The following is a 16,870-nucleotide window of genomic DNA, read 5'->3' as shown; positions in this document are numbered from 1 at the left end:
TCCACTCACTTAAGTTTCTTTTTTTAAAGGTAGTATTTCTTGTCACTTTAGTTCTGATATGCTAGGCTACAATAGTGAACTCTCAGTGACATCAACCACTGTTTTAGGAGAGAACTGAAGGACTACAATTAAAATACCCTTGGCTTAGTAAATCAGGTATGACTTCACTTACATAGCATATGTTAAATAGATGTATTTAAAATGTAATCTGTTGTTTGGGATTCCATCAATACTAACATTTTTTAGCTCACTTTTATATCTGTTTCTAGGTCTTTATGCTGAATGCTGGACATAGTTGAAAATTAAGGTTTTTTTATCACCCTGTCCTAAATTTTCCACACAAGATGAGGAAAATTGGTCATCAGATTCATTTAAATTGAACAGAGTTTACTAGTTAGATCTAAATCCAATCCTCAACTGTAAAAAAAAAAAAAAATACAATTTCACATTATCCCCTTCCCTGCTGAAATGAAAGTTGCTACAATATTTTTTGAAAATGCTTTAAGTACAAATAAAGATTCCAATAATAACTAGACCTGCCCTCTTATTTTTGTAGTTCTGTATCTTTTTCTGTGATTATATTACTCTCTTTAGCAACTTACTATCTTTAATAGCCATGTAATGGGAGACACACAGGCTTAGTCTTCACAGAGAAATAAGTAACTAGCTGGTGGATGACTGCTGAGAACTCATTAATTTCTAGAGTTGCAGGAGGCTGTTAAGGGATACGATACGAGGGAGGGTTTCAGCTGCTTGGAATAGGCAGGGCAGGATCTGTTACACCAACTGCTCCACCCTGTCCCCTCTCCCTGCTGCTTGGAAGCCATTCACCTTCTTGCTACCACGACGCTATAACTATTAATGGAAGGATGTCCGAGTGGAGAGAGGGCTCAAGTGAGGTTCCACAGGGAGCTGCTGTGGGTCTACTGTTGTTTAACATCTTTATTAATGACCAGGATGTAGGAATAGAGAGCATGCTGGTCAAGTCTGCAGAGGCCACAAAGCTAGCGGGAGGTTGCCAATACTTTGGAGGACAGAGCTAAAATTCAGAGGGATCTTGAACACTGGAGAACTGGGCTCTAGACAACAAAATTAAATTCAACACAGACAAATGTCAGGTTCCACACTTTTTAGGGAAGAAAAAACAAATGCACAAATACAGAATGGGGGAAAGGGGCTTGGCAGCAGCACTGCTAAGAAGGATCTGGGCGTTTGGTGGATCACAACCTCAACATGAGTCAGCAATGCAATGCTGTTGCAAAAAACAAAAACAAACGCAATTTTAGGTTGCATTAACAGAGACATAGCATGCAAGTCACAGGAAGTGATATTACTGGGCCCTGGTTAGACCTCAGCTGGAGTACCGTGTCCAATTTCACCAATGTATAGAGAAACTGGAAAGGAGCCAGAGGCAAGCAATAAAGATAATCAAAGGGATGGAATGCAAGCCATATGAGCAAAGGCTGAAGGAACGGGTATGTGTAGTTTAGAAAAAAGGAGATTAAGGGGGGATATGTGATAGAATCATAGACTTTAAGGTCAGAAGGGACTATTATGATTGTCTAGTCTGCCCTGCAGACTGCAAACCACAGTATCTCACCCACCCACTCCTGTAACAAACCCCTAACCTATGTCTGAGCTATTGAAGTCCTCAGACCATGGTTTAAAGACTTCAAGGTGCAGAGAATCTTCCAGCAAGTGACCCGTGCCCCCTTCTGCACAAGCGAAAACCCCCCAGGGCCTCTGCCAATCTACCCTTCAGGAAAATTCCTTCCCAACCCAAACTATGGTGATCACCTGAACCCTGAGCATGTGGGCAAGACTCACCAGCCAGACACCCAGGAAAGAATTTTCTTTAGTAACTCAGATCCCACCCGATCTAACATCCCATCACAGACCCTTGGACATATTTAGTGCTAATAGTCAAAGATCAATTAATTGCCAAAATCATGTTATCCCATCATACCATCTCCTCCATAAACTTATCAAGTTTAATCTTGAAGCCAGATAGGTCTTTTGCCCCCACTGCTTCCCTTGGAAGGCTGTTCCAGAACTTCACTCATCTGAGGGTTAGAACCCTTTGTCTAATTTCAAGTCTAAACTTCCTGATGGCCAGTTTATATCCATTTGTTCTTGTGTCCACATTGGTACCGAGTTTAAATAATTCCTCTCCATCCCTGGTATTTATTCCTCTGTTATATTTAGAGAGAGCAATCATATCTCCCCTCAACCTTCTTTTAGTTAGGCTAAACAAGCCAAGCTCCTTGAGTCTCCTGTCATAAGACAGGTTTTCCATTCCTCGGATCATCCTAGTAGCCCTTCTCTGTACCTGTTCCAGTTTGAATTCATCCTTCTTAAACATGGGAGACCAGAACTGCACACAGTATTCCAGGTGAGGTCTCACCAGTGCCTTGTATAACGGTACTAACACCTCCTTAGCTCTACTGGAAATACCTCGCCTGATGCACCCCAAGACCACATTAGCTTTTTTCACGGCCATATCACGTTGGCGGCTCATAGTCATCCTGTGACCAACCAGTACCCCAAGGTCCTTCTCCTCCTCTGTTACTTCCAAGTGATGTGCACCCAGCTTATAACAAAAATTCTTGTTATTAATCCCTAAATGCATAACCTTGCACTTTTCACTATTAAATTTCATCCTATTACTATTATTCCAGCTTACAAGGTCATTCCTGTACGATATCCCAGTCCTTCTCTGTACTGGCAATACCTCCCAGCTTTGTGCAGACTTTATTAGCACACTCCCACTTTTTGTGCCAAGGTCAGTAATAAAAAGATTAAATAAGATTGGTCCCAAAACCAATCCCTGAGGAACTCCACTAGTAACCTCCTTCCAGCCTTCAGATACTTGAAAGGCTGCACAAAAAAGATGAAGAAAAGTTGCTGTCTTTTGCTACAGCGGACAAGAAGTAATGGGTTCAAACTACAACATAGCAGATTTAGATTAAATCTCAGGAAAAACTTCCTAACTGTAAGAACAGTGGAACAATGGAACAGCCTGCCTAGGGGAGATTGTGGAAGTTTCTTCACTGGAGGTTTTCAAAAAGCAGCTGGAGAGCCATCTGTCTTGGATGGTTTAGATACAACAAATCCTGCATCTTGGCAGTGGTTTAGACTAGATGACCCTTGTGGTCCTTTCTAATCCTATAGTTCTATGCCTTTTCCACCTACCAATAGAGCTGTCCAGAATCAGATGAGTGCACACACATACACAGACACATTAACAGAGCGCATCTGAGAGGACCGGGTTAATCAGCACTCCCAAGCTGACCCCTTATATGCCCCTGGAGTCAGCAGGCTGGGTCGAGCAGCATTTCCCAGCTGTCACCCTCAATATGCCCTGGGCACCGCCCCGGAATAGAGCACGCCTGCGCAAACTGGGTCGAGCAGCACTTTCAATCTACCGCCCTCATATGCCCCAGATTCAGCATGTCCCTATCCCCATTTTCACGTTACAATTGTTCTGGTAGTAACCCACTTGATGAGCAAACCTCACAGGATTTTTGGGCGCTACAGGGATTGTTAGCTTAGGTACGAGGAGCGTTGCTGCAGAGTGAATGAGGAAGCCAAAAAAACAAACACGGGGGCGGGGGGGGAGAGAGAGAGAGAAGCAACCAGCTTAACCATGAATGTTATTTATTGTCAGGTAATAACCATAGGGGAGCCAAACAAACAAAACAGTTATAATATTAAATCTAACTTAAATTTGATTATAAAAGTCAGGTTTAGAAAACTGTAACTGATCACACAAGTCAGGGTCAGAAGGCTATACCTAGAGAGAGAGAGAGATGGGTTCTCACCACTCCATGAAGCTTGAATTGATCAGGGTTCCCAGGTGGTGGTGGTAGCCAAGGGTCCAGAGTGCTTTCCTGCTTTTCTGGTCCCAGAGTTCCATGCGGTTCTTGCCTTGGAATTTCTGTTGTCCATTCTGTGTGCTAATAGGGATGTCTCCCTGTCCTATCTTTGATGCAAATGAGGCTAGGGGAGTTTCCTTAATCCTGTCACCCTTGTCCGGAGGGGGTTAGGTGTGTCTTCCACTGCCTTTTCATTGCTTTTTGTAAGTCTTTTGTCTGATTGGCTTTGGTTCAAGCAGAGGGTGGGGGGGTGGTCTTTCATGAGTCAGACAGGCTGGGTATTGCACCCTGGTTCCCCAAGAACACAGAGCTGACAGGTAACAAAGGTTTGAAACCCAAATTTCTGCAATAGGTATGGGAATTGCCTCTCCCTTTGCAGTAATTACACTCCATTAGACGCAAAGAAATTGTCAACTAGTAGAGGGAGGTCTGAGTGTATGGAAGATAGCATTGGACCCTGGAATTTATCACTAAACTTGCCCTTCTAAGAACTAATACTTGAAAGGCACTTAGATATGGCAGTTAATGGTCTGTGTAAATACCTAGCTGGAGAATATTAACAGATTCTAAGGCCAGAAGGGACCCATTGTAATCATCTAGTCTGACTTCCTGTGTAACACAGGTCATAGACCTTCCCCAGCATAACTCCAAAATCATAGTACACATGAGCTGCTGAGACAGGATGTGATGCAAGTTTCCTTTACTGCTGTTATACAATATAAGCTCCACAAGTTGTTTCAACCGTTCAGCATTTTCACCAAAATAAATGCATAAAACAAATGAAGGGGATCTACAGTGCTACCATAGAAAGGTGGCAAGGTGTGTTAACACCATGTTAATGTGCTCATTAATATAGGAAGTATTTAAATAGCTAATGACCTATTTGTCTCATATACACAGTCATTTTGATGGCTGCAGCAGTACAATGCAGCACTGTATAACAATAAGGAAGAAACATATTAGATGTTCTGCCGAAGCATTCATTTCTGACTGAAGTCAGGATCAGGTAATTTATTTAGATAATTATCAAGCTAACTATCTTTTATTGGTGTGCAGGGTAATCTTAATGGACGTGTTTTTCATCATCAGCAAACTCCACAGGAAAAAAGTTGCACAACATAAACCCCTGAGGTGCAGGGTCCACGTGAGTATAAATGAAGATAATTTCACTTGCTAAGAACCCTTGTGCTGGTGCCTTGTATGCCCATGCCCACTGACATCAGTAGAAGTTTTGTGAACCTATTGAGGTGGTATGGTCCTAAAAGGGAAGAACACTGGCAGATCATACTGAAGAGCCCAACTTTGTAACCTGATGCCTAAAATGAAGCAATGAGATCTGCACTTAGGCACCTGATACCCTCCAGCCAAATTTTCAAACGTGGTCACTGATCTTTGGGTACCTCAATTTTTAAACACTAACTTGACACCTTGGGTGTGATTTTTCAGAGATGTTGATGTAAGTGTGAGCTGTGGGTGTTCTAGATAGAAGCACCCACTTAAATACCCATTTCAGGCACATAAGTTTAAAAATCAGGCTTCTACAGTATTGGATTTAATTATGCTCCCACTGATCTCTAGGAGTATGTTTACGCTGCAATTAGACATGCACAGCTGGCTTGGTCTAAGAGGTTGTTTAATTCCGGCATAGACACTCGGCTGGGGCCCAGGCTCTAGGACCCTGCGAGGTGGGAGGATCCCAGAGCTCAGGCTGTAGCCAGAGCCCTAATGTCTACACCACAATTAAAGCCCGAGCTCCACGAGCCCGAGTCAGCTGGCATGGACTAGCCGCGCTTGTCTACTTGCAGTGTAGACATACCCTTTGAAGCAAGAGCAAACCCTGTTGTGAGCTGTTACATTAAATCCTGTGTTTTGGCTGGATAATAGATCTGAGTTTCAGTTTCTGTCTTCTGAATTTACTCCGCATTTCTTAAGAGTTCTTCTTACATATGGTATTGCTTCTTCCAGAAACCATCGTCTTGTGTACATAAGTAGCATGACATCAAGTAGAAGGTTACGTTCTCTCTTCCTTTAAGAATAAGATGATTACATCACCATCTTTTTGTATATCTGAATTAAACCAGGTTAACAATTGCTACTTACACAGAGAGAATTTTAAAAGAAAACTTGATTTTTAAAAGAATATGTATTAAAGGGCTGCCTACATTGGAGTAATTTAATTTTTGTGTCTCATGCTGATGTTTAGACTACAGAATGGCAGGAAATGAAAACTGATACTCAATGTGAGTCTAACGGCTTCAGATCTTTTAAAGGTCAAATGATCAAAAATGGTTTCTCAATTTGTACCTACAATTTTATTCACACACAAAAATTTGTGCTTGCAGACAGCCCTATTCTGAATTCCACAAGAACTCAAAAGTGTCGTTGTTTTCAGGGAAGATCAGATGCTCAAGGAATGTGGGATCAGACCTATGATTTGCCACAACAGTAGAAATGCCTTATACCCTATAATTTCGCCTGTGTTCAGCAGGGAAAGCAGGGACAAGGTGGGTCAGACAAGTTCTGTCACTGAAATAGAAACAGTGCTTCAGAGTTGGCTGACTTGTAGACTTCGATTTTGAATTATATCACAATAGCGCCAAGAGGCCCCCATGAGGATCAAGACCCCATTGTGCCAAGTGCAGTGCAAACACACATGAAGACACTTTCAGTAACTTTAGGACCCATTCCTGCAAACCTCAAAGCATGTGGGCCACTTCTATTCATATGAATAGTTCCATTAGTATTGGTCACCTGAGAAAAATTACACACACGCTTAAGTGGCTGCAGAAACAGGGACTACATTTGTGTATTTAATATTATGTGCCCTCTTTGTAAAGAGACTTTTTCTACCAGTTTTGTAATTTTTCCACAACTGCATTCCTTCCATTGTAGGGCCCAGTCCTGCAAACGTGAACATGCTTCACTTTATACATGTGAGAAATACCATGTTCATAAGTATTTGCACGATCCACAACTTGTTGCCCATATTCAGGATTTCCTGACAAAGCAGGTACATGAAGTACAACAAAGTTGGGAAATCTATGCCAGGATTGTAGGTTTGTTACAAAACCATCCTGACACTCCATTTAGATTATTTACTCTGTTTTTTATGTATCTCCCCCTATTTGTATAGGTGCAGGTGGTTGTGCCAAGTTGTCACTGTTCTAGTTACATGCTATTTGAATTCCTTATAATATGTTTCACACTCATTATAAACTTTCCAGAAGGGAAAATGGTATCCAACCCCCTTTTACATTTGTAGTAAGAAATAACAAAAATCAGTTCTTACAGCTGTTTATACATCTCTTTCATTCCGATTTCATCATCCTCCACTGAGCTTGTCCCAGCAACACATTTACCCCTTTGTGTCCCAGAATTGCAAGTTGCATCACCACAACTATTGAAGCAATGAGGGCTTTCTGAAAGAGACAGACAGACATTCCCTTGTTGTTATTCTGGGTCAGTTTTAATTGAATGAATGTGTTCTTTTCCCTTTATTCTTAAAGAAAATATCCTCTTTGCAATGATCAAGTAACAGACAGCAAGGCTAAAAATGGTCCTGATGTCCTGCTTTAACATGATTGGGGGGGGGAGGGCTAAAATAAATCTTGGAAACATCTTTCTGTTACACTGCAAGTGGAGATAACTTAGTGGATGTGGTAAGCGACTACCAAGTATCACATGGTCTAGCATTTCATTGTTAATGTGCTCCAATCGGCGGGGGGGGAGGGAGGGAAATGTGTTTCATCAAAGCAGTCTGGCTATAATTCTTCAAACTTTCACACACAATTCCAGAATTTATTTCAGATTATGAAAATATTTTTCCCCACTGCAAAAAATCCACAAACATACACTCAGTTCTAGCCTCACAGAACAAAGGCACAATTCCACTAAGCATCTGAAAAATAGATATTTGCTGTCTAATTCTGGGACACCTAACCACAGGGTTTTAATGTGAGGTTTGATACTGAAATCATCCACACTGTACTATGCAGGCTACAGTTTAGCTACATTCTACTAGAGTAACATCGAAAGGATTATTTATGACTAGGTGCCCTTTAAGAGCTTGTTGGAGCTTAGTAGCAACAGTATTGGTCTAGCTGCCAGCCACATGGCCTGTCTAGACTAGAGTGAAAGGTATGGTATCCAAATATTTTAGTTAACACGGTCTAACTACCATGTTTGAAAGTAGAACATAAACAAGGTGGGTGAGATAATATCTTTTATTGGACCAAATTCTGTTGGAGAGAGAGACAAGGTTTCGAGCCACACAAAGCTATCTTCTGTACACTCAGACCTCCCTCTATTGGTTGACACTTTCTTTGCGTCTATTGGAGTGTAATCACTGAAGAGAGAGGCAATTTCTTAGGTTGCCATATCCAGTTTGGGCTGAAAAATCACGACACTGAATACTTAAAATATGTCACCCTGAAGAAGAGCTGTGTGTGCCTTGAAAGCTTCTCTCTGTCACCAACAGAAATTGGTCCAATAAAAGATATTTTACCTCACCCACCTTGTCGGTCTAATATCCTACAACCAATACAGCTACAACTACACAGCATATAATATAAACAAGGCCTTTCATACACGTTAAATTGGCTAAGGTACAGAGAGAAGTCTAAGCTTTATCTCGATCGGCTTAGACTGTATTAAAAAAATACATACTGCCTAGTCTACGCTAAACTTTTCAGACACGTTAGAACATGTTAACTGTCATGTTCTATCATCAGATCTTTAAATCTTAATCTTGATAAGCTCATTATTACAGGTGTAATGGTTATGATTTTACAGTTAAAACTGAATCTAGACTTTTACAGAAGCATTATTTTTTGCCACTTCTAACCTGTGAGAGGAATAACCGATTTGTTTTCACACTTGGTGGGTCACATTATGGTATGAGATTAATTTGTTTTCTGGGAATTTGGATAGTGCAGGACTAAAGATGCGTATATGCTAATAATACAATGTGACATGTTCTAAATATTCAGTGTCATGATTTTTCAGCCCAAACTAGATCTAACTATCAAAGAAATTGCCTCTCCCTTCACAGTAATTACACTCCATTACACACAAAGAAATTGTCAACTAGTTGAGGAAGGTCTGAGTATATGGAAGATAGCCCTGGACCCTGGAACTTATCACTAATCTTGCCATTCTAAGAACTAATACTTGAGAGGCACTTAGATATGGAAGTTAATGGGCTGTGTAAATACCTAACTGCAGAATTGTTAATACATCCTGGGACATGTCATTCTATATTCTTTATGAAACTATGTTTATGATACGAATATGACATAACTGAGATATACTTTACACAAAATGGCTCATGTGAGATATCACTGGAAAGGTTATAATTTACGGAACGCGATTATCCAATTTGTATGCCTGTGTCATTTCTGTATCTGAAGTTAGGAATATTGACTCTGTATCTGTATTTCAACTGTGCTACTTTGGGTGACGGCCACTGCTAACACTTCAGGTACAACAATGGAAAAGCCAGACAGGGTGGATGGCCCATCAGCGAGGACAACGAACTGTGAAAAGCTTGGCCTTCCTGTGGACGCTCCAGACTGGCACTGACTCATGGACGCTGTGATACTACAGGGTCAGGTGGTCTTGTCACCTGATACTAAAACATTACCTGGGACTTCTTGTAACTTTCCACTGTAAAGGAAGGGGGGAGGCTGGGTCAAAGTTGGGAAACAAAGGATTCCCGCCTTATGTAAATCCTATTTAAGGGTGGGGAGGAAGGCAAACAGGACTCCTCCTTTCCTTGGCCTGTCTGCCTAAGAAAGACTGCAAAAGGGAAGGCCAGGGGGAGTCCAGACTGAAATAGGGGTCCAGTCTGAAAAAGAATATAACTGGAATTCTGAACCACAGAAACTTTGCAAACTGCCTGCAACAATATCTAGGGTGAGAAATACTATTCATAACCAATTTCTGTAATGAAACTAGCTTAGTTTGCGTGTTTGATTTCATTTGCTTAGGAATCTGCTTTGTTCTGTTTGTTACCTATTTTACCACTTAAAATCTGCCTTTTATAGTTAATAAAATGTGTTTTGTTTATTATTAAACCCAGTTTCTGTAATTTCTAACTGGGGGGAGGGCAAGAAATGTGCACATCTCTCTCCACATTGAGGGAGGGGCCGAATTTCATAATATATCTTTGGGTCTGTACTCCAAGGGAGGTGGACATCTGAGTGCTGGAGCAAGACCCTTAAACTGAGGCTTCCCAGAGCTGACCTGAAGCTGGGTGTGGCCCTGCCTGTGTGTGTGTTAGAGGAGGTTTTAAGAGCCTGGCTCAGCAAGACAGGTTAAAGGGACCCCATGCAGGCAGAACAGATAGACCCAGCAGTATCTTAGCACATCAGGTGGCTTTCCAAGGGGTCCAACCCGTCACACATCCCTCACAGAGGACCTATCTAACAGGCTTTAGACATTAGCATAGATACAGTATAATACACACATTACATAAGGAGTTTTAACTAATTAAGTACCCACAGCAGATTTCTCAGGGATTAACTGAATTTAGTTGCTTAACTAAATTGCAGGCTCAAAAATAATATATGTTTATCTGTTTTATTAATATGGAATGTAAAGATGAGAAATTATAGAAAGTAAAACCAAGTTGTTATGACTACTTGCAAAGTTTAAATGAATGAATTTAACAGGAATCCATTTAAACATTGATGAATTAATAACAATATTAAAAATCAAAATTTTATCACAGATATAACCTTATTATATTTTTTTACTGTTCAACTAACTTCTAGTCTAGTGATAAATATGAATTAATCATAATTAAGTCTAAAATAGTTACCCTTGAGTTGGATGCAATACCTTTGGTATTAGAAAATTATAATCTATAATTTTTCGACACTCTAATGATGTTTTACTACCGGCTACATGGGATCTCCGGCACGTCTCCCAACTTGAAGTCCTCCATAAAAAATGGTTACCAGCCTTCCATAACTGGTGACCATGTGGAAATTTATTTTCTTGAGATAGCTGTTGAGGTGGCGCAGATGTAGAATTGGTCTGAGACCTCCCTTGGCTTTTGGGATTAAGAAATAACGGGAGTAGAACTCCTTCCCTCTTAAATTCTGCATAAGCTCTTCCACGGCTCCAACCCAAAGAAAAGATTGAACCTTTTGGACCAGAAGTTTTTCGTGACAGGGGTTCCTGAATAGGTATGGAGAGGGAGGGTGAGAAGAAGGGGAAATAACCTGTAAAACGTAATCCACTTCCACCATGCTCAACACCCAGTGGTCTGTGGTGATATCAGACCATGGACTTAGGAAGTGGGAAAGGCGGTTTGTAAACAAAGGAGAAACAGGGTCTGACATCATGGAAACTGGTATGGCGTCCTCAAGTGTCATATCAAAACACCTGCTTAGAACCCCTGGATATCTGGGTGGGGCAGGTATCAACATCACAGTAGAAAGGAGGGGTGCCCTACATCTAAAACCCCTGCTTCTTTTACTCTGCAGATCCTGATGGACAGGCAGGGCAGAGTACTGATCAGGCTGTTGGGGCCTGTAGTGCTTCATTGAAGTTGCTGGTGTGTACAAACCAAGTGACTTAAGGTTGCATGAGTTTGTTCTGAAAAGAACAAAGCTCCCTCGAAAGGCAGGTCCTGAAGGGTTTGCTGGACTTTCTGCAGGAGACCCGAGGTCGGAAGCCATGAACTCCTGCACATGGCCACTGCCAAAGCCATGGACCTGGCTGCTGAGTCAGCCACATTCAAAGCAGCTTGCGATGACGCCCTTGATACTGATTTTCCCTCGTCCACCAGCGAGGAGAATTCTTGCCTGGCCTCTTGTGCGAGCAAGTCCTTGAACTTCTGTCTGGAGTCCCACATGTTGAAATCATATCTGGTCAGCAGCGCCTGCTGGTTTGCAATCCTGAGCTGCAATCCTCCCCCGCCACCCATAAGATAAATTTTCTACCAAACAAATCCAGTTTATTGGAGTCCTTTGCTTTTGGGGTTGCATCCTGATGGCCCTGCCTTTCTCTTTCATTGGCAGCAGATACCACCAGGATGCTGAGGACAGGGAGGGAGGGGTGTACAAGAACTCATAAACCTGTGCATGAACAAAGTACTTTTGTTAAGACCTTTTTGATTGGGGGGGTGGGGGTGCAGCAGCCTGCCATATGGCTTTAACAGGGTCCATAATGGCCTCATTGAGAGGCAGAACCACTCCTGAAGGGCCTGCAGTGGCTAAAATGTCAACTAGGCTGTGGGAGGATTCTTTCACTACCTACACCTGTATGCCTAGATTTAAAGCCACCCTTTTCAACAACTCTGTGTGAGCCTTAAAATCATCCTGGGGAGAGGACATGCCTGCTTCTGAAACAGCCTCACCAGGGGAGGAGGAGGAGGAGGCCAGCACAGCTTATGGACACTCTTCCTCTCTTTATGCCTTGGCAGGATCCCGTTGAGCTGGCTCCTGTAGTTCTGTGCCAGGTTTAGTACCAGAGTCTGGACCAGTTGCAGCCCCATGAGACAGCAGTGACCTTTGTTTCAAGGCCACCAAATAAGAGCACCTAGAGTTAGTTCCAGAAACTGGGGGGAAACCTCATGGATTCCCAAAGGGCCACTGGACCAGCATAGGTCCCCAGTGAAGACCTGACCATGCACTTGATGGCACCCCTGTGCCTGGGCCATGGATGGGTAGGAGCATCTGGGGGAGTAGCAGGGACGACTCCTCAAACGAGAGGAGTAAGATTTGAACTCTGACTCAGAAGACAAGTCTATCCAGTGACCATGGAGGTGCAGTTCCCACCAGTGCCGAAGACAAGATACCTACACCCAGGCCAGCATAGCCAGTTTCCCTTTTGACAGTACCAAAGGGCCTGGCATTGAACCATGACCAGAAACAACAGGCTCCCTCCTGACCATCAGCACCGATACCACTTACCCTTGTACTGCCAGTCATACTGGTACCAAAAGTGAAAGAAGGTCTCTAGCTGCAGCAAACGCCTCCAGCCTGGTCGGCACTGAGATAGCGTTGGTACCAATATTATAATGCAGATGTAGACTCATCCGGTACTGGACTTGATGGTAGTTGCATAGGTGCCGGAGTCAACAGTGCCGACTTCTGCCGTACCGAGGCAGAGGAGTGCCCTGACCTAGGTCGCACTCTACTCTGATACCCACAGCGGGCCATCTTTGGTGCCGAGGACCGTCCCCTCTCGGCCGACTGCTTCTTGTGCCTTTTCCTAGGCACTGGGGATGGTGAACGGTGCCGGAACTCCAGTATGATAGGAGGAGCATGCCTTATCAAAGCCGAGGCACTCTGCGCTGAGTCAGACTGACCTGGTTCAGTGCCGCCTCCATTAACAAAAACTTCAGCCTGGCCTCCTGGTCCTTCTTCATCCAAGGCTTAAAGTCTCTGCAGATCTGGCAGCGGTCTCCAACGTGAACTTTTCCCAGGCACTTCAGACAGCTTGAACGCAGGTCACTCAGGGGCACAGCCTTGTTGCAGAAGGCACAGGGCCTGAAGCCCGGTGACTGAAGCATGCCTCGGTACCAGGGAATGGACAAAAACTCAGCTAACTCAGTAAGTTAAAAACTTACACTAAAACTATTTACAACTATCTAACTATGTCCAAAATATACAAAAGAGAAGATCACAGAGAGCTCGCCAAAGCAAGGATAGCTGTTCCAGTGATTGTCACGGGCAGTAAGAAGGTTAGGGGAGTTTATACCAGGGCTATGAGCACACAGCACCAGAGGGCGCTCAAACTGTCCTGACGGGTACCACAGAAGGAAAAATTTCCGGCAACTGTACTTGGGGCATGTACATACCTAGAGTGGAATGCACATGTGCAATCACTTGAAGAAGAAAACAATTTCTTTACATGCATTGCAGACAGGTGCTTAAGGAGTAACTCGTCCTGTTCTCTTGATTATTTTAATGGTCTATAACAGACCTCTAGCAGACCCTGTTCTGGGCTTGGTTAGTTAGCATATTGATTTATGTGCACTCAAGAGCCTGTGATTCTGAGTTATTGTTAACTCTAAAACAGGTATTGGCATCTTTAATGAAGAGTGCCACTCCCCACCCATCTTTTATCCACGCTATTCTTTCCAAACAGATTGTAACCAGTGATTATAACACTGCAATCATGCAAATTGTCTTGTTTTAGTAATGCTAGTGATATCAAATTTCTCCTCATCATATGAGGAGTTCCATTTCCTCTTACTTATTACCTAGACTCTTAGCACTGGTATATAAAGAATTGAAGAAATTCTTCTCTCTACATTCTGTGTCCCCTTGGTTCAATTTGTTCACAACATACTAAATTTGCCTTTCTCCTGCGTTTGCCTCCTTAGCACCTTCCCCTTTCACCAGGCTTCAACTGAGATGATTAGCCCTCCCTACCTGTGATATGCCGGCTGTCCCATTTGCACAGCCCCTTTCCCCCCTGGAATGCAGCCCACAGTTCCACAAAATGAAACCCTTCAGCTTCACACCAGTCCTGTGGCCAACGGTTCAACTCCAGTATTTTCTGCCTTGTACCTTTTTTCACTCATGGAACCGGAATGATTTCTGAGATTACTTGGACTTTCCTAATAGGACTTACTTAATAGCTAAGCCTTGTGCCTACCTTGTGCGCACCCTTAACCCAAATAAGCACTCATGATCTGATCCAACTCCCACTCAGCTGAATGGAAAGACTCCCATTAACTTCAATGAAGTTGGGTCAAACTCTTACTGACTCAAAGCTACTTCTAGTTTCCCTTTAAATTCAGTAATAGCAATAACCATAGGTAGTCTGTAACCCTAATCTTTATTTATACTATACTCATCTTACTTTAACCAAATGTTAAAACAACAGTTTTAACAACAGTTAGCTTCTAACTCAGCAAAAAGTTCATGCCCCTTGTTTGAGAAGCTGGCAATTTAATGTCACATCACAAATCATGTGTTACCAAAGAAATTTCTCAGAGTCAAGCAAATAGAGCAGATTTAGCCCAACACCTGTACTTCTTTCTGAAAACAGGATATTTTCAAAGATTTGACATACCTGCATCAATACCAAATGTGCTTTGGTGAGAAATTGTTAGTATTTCTGCATTGCCATGAACCACTGAAGCCAAACAGCAGCAGGAAGACCTATTCTCCAAGGCTTTCATTTTCTCCATAAGTGAACTGTTCTCTGTGCTCATCTATAGAAATATAGGTGTTAATGTATTAATGCAAGACAGAAAAACCCATCAAAAGCAAAAATGTAATGAGCTCAGTTAACTCTGAAGACAACAGGGTGCTGTCTACCACGCTTCACAAATAACATGGAGAATAATGTGAAAATGAAACATCAAAAACCCCATCAGATGTTGTATTATATAATGTTACACTATCTGCAAACACCAGCACCCACCAACAGAGCTAGGGCTAGTTGTAAAATGTGTACAGACAGTAACACATGCTAGCATTGGTGGGGCAATAAATAGTGTGTATAGTGCAGTTCTCCATGAAAAGCGACTGTCAAAATTGTGCCTGCTCTCTCATCAGCTCTGCTACCCATGTGTATTCTACGACTTCACTGACACAAATGTCAACTACCTTTTACGCCTGTTCTCACTGTAGAGTAAGCACAGGTCTAGCAGTGTGAGCTGGACTCTTCTGGTCATCTCATTCAAATTCACCTTAAAAACTGACTTGAGACAAATAAAATTAACGAAAAACCTGCTCCCCAAGAAGTGTAAATGCACTTGTATCACAACTAAATTCTAGGTTGTGTTCTCTTTGGTAAAGGAATGTTTGTTTTCTGAGGCTCCCAGTGCATCTTAGGGCATGGTACAAGTAATAAATGCTAATGATGAACAGAAGAACTGTTAACTAAATTCTGACTGCAGATTCTTTATTGGTGATGGATGGGCCAGAAAGAACCCAGCTTGGCTTTCTGACCCAGTTTGAGTTTGCAGGGCTGGCAGTTAGAATAAACATCTTTTCCCATGTAAACTTAGCAAACATGATACTGCACACTGAGTGACAATAAACCTGGAGCCCCACAGGGCCATTTTTACAGCCCCCTTTTCAAAGTCAAAACACACTTTAAAGAGACAGCAAGTAGTCCTGCCAGGCAGGATAATATACAATCGTATTAATTCATCTTCCTTCCCATGGCTCTGACCACATCTCCCCCTCAGCAGAAATCCACTCTGTACTACTTGTGTTCATTGTAATGTACTTGTTTGCCTCTAGGTGGCAAGAGCTTCAGGGTGGTGATATTGTTTTATGGATACTTTTTTATTACTGTAAAGAACAGTATTCATCAACAGCACTATGCAAGTAACAGTATTTGAATGATGACGGCTATTCCTTCAGGCCTATGTTAGCCGGTGAGTACCAGTTGGTTCTGATACTCTGGGGTGGTTTACGGAGATCATATTCACTTCTGAGCACTTGTAGACGCATGTAGGTACAGTGAAAACCTGGAACTTTTTTCTCATGCCCTTGCACATGAGTGAGCAATAAGCTACTTGAGTAAATATTATTTGCCATCCATTACACTGTCCATAGCGGTACTAAATTATTGTTTTCTTCTTGATATTTGACTGACAGACATCTCTTCATTCTAGCACTTCGTTCTGTGATGTGATCAGCCTGAGCTGACTTCATTGTTTTTCCTTTTTTTTCCATTGTTTCAGATACCTAGCAACCAATGTTTGAGAGAAAAACAATCTAGATGAGTCAATCCTGCTACATCAACAAATACAGGAAGGAGAAGAAATTGATCTTACATCCAGGCAGAGAAGAGAAGGTAAAGGGAAGGGAGAAGAGATGAAAACAAAACAAGATGTTACATGTACTGTGCGTCATGCCCATGAACTCTGTACACAAATGAAAGCAACGTAGCCAAATTGTGCTTTCATGTTAACACTAGTCTCAATCTGAAGTAACACCACTGAAATAAATAGGACTTTGTTTCAAGAGTGATGTTATTGACATGAACTGTGACCGTATAGATCATTGTTGCAACCA

General features: G+C 42.3%; 1 protein-coding gene across 24 annotated transcripts in view; it reads right to left on the bottom strand.

Moving 5' to 3' along the window:
* The window catches only part of LOC140909632 (uncharacterized), a 128,347-nt gene that overhangs the window by 32,711 nt on the left and 78,766 nt on the right, over positions 1-16,870 (bottom strand). For 6 of the 24 annotated variants that reach the window (XM_073339399.1, XM_073339398.1, XM_073339397.1 and 3 more), the window contains 3 exons: positions 14,910-15,051; positions 7,165-7,294; positions 3,611-5,901 (listed from right to left, as the gene is read on the bottom strand). In XM_073339399.1, the coding sequence (XP_073195500.1) occupies positions 5,769-5,901; positions 7,165-7,294; positions 14,910-15,051 (405 nt within the window). In that variant the 3' untranslated portion in view covers positions 3,611-5,768. Of the gene's footprint in view, positions 1-3,610; positions 5,902-7,164; positions 7,295-14,909; positions 15,052-15,827; positions 16,541-16,870 lie in introns of those variants that run through there. The other 18 variants (XR_012158303.1, XR_012158304.1, XR_012158300.1 and 15 more) reach the window with 7 other exon arrangements.

The sequence above is a fragment of the Lepidochelys kempii genome, chromosome 3, assembly GCF_965140265.1.
Source record: "Lepidochelys kempii isolate rLepKem1 chromosome 3, rLepKem1.hap2, whole genome shotgun sequence".
Classification (NCBI taxonomy): Eukaryota; Metazoa; Chordata; order Testudines; family Cheloniidae; genus Lepidochelys; species Lepidochelys kempii.
The sequence above is the reverse complement of the archived record's forward strand: the minus strand, read 5'-3'. Positions and strand labels throughout refer to the sequence as shown.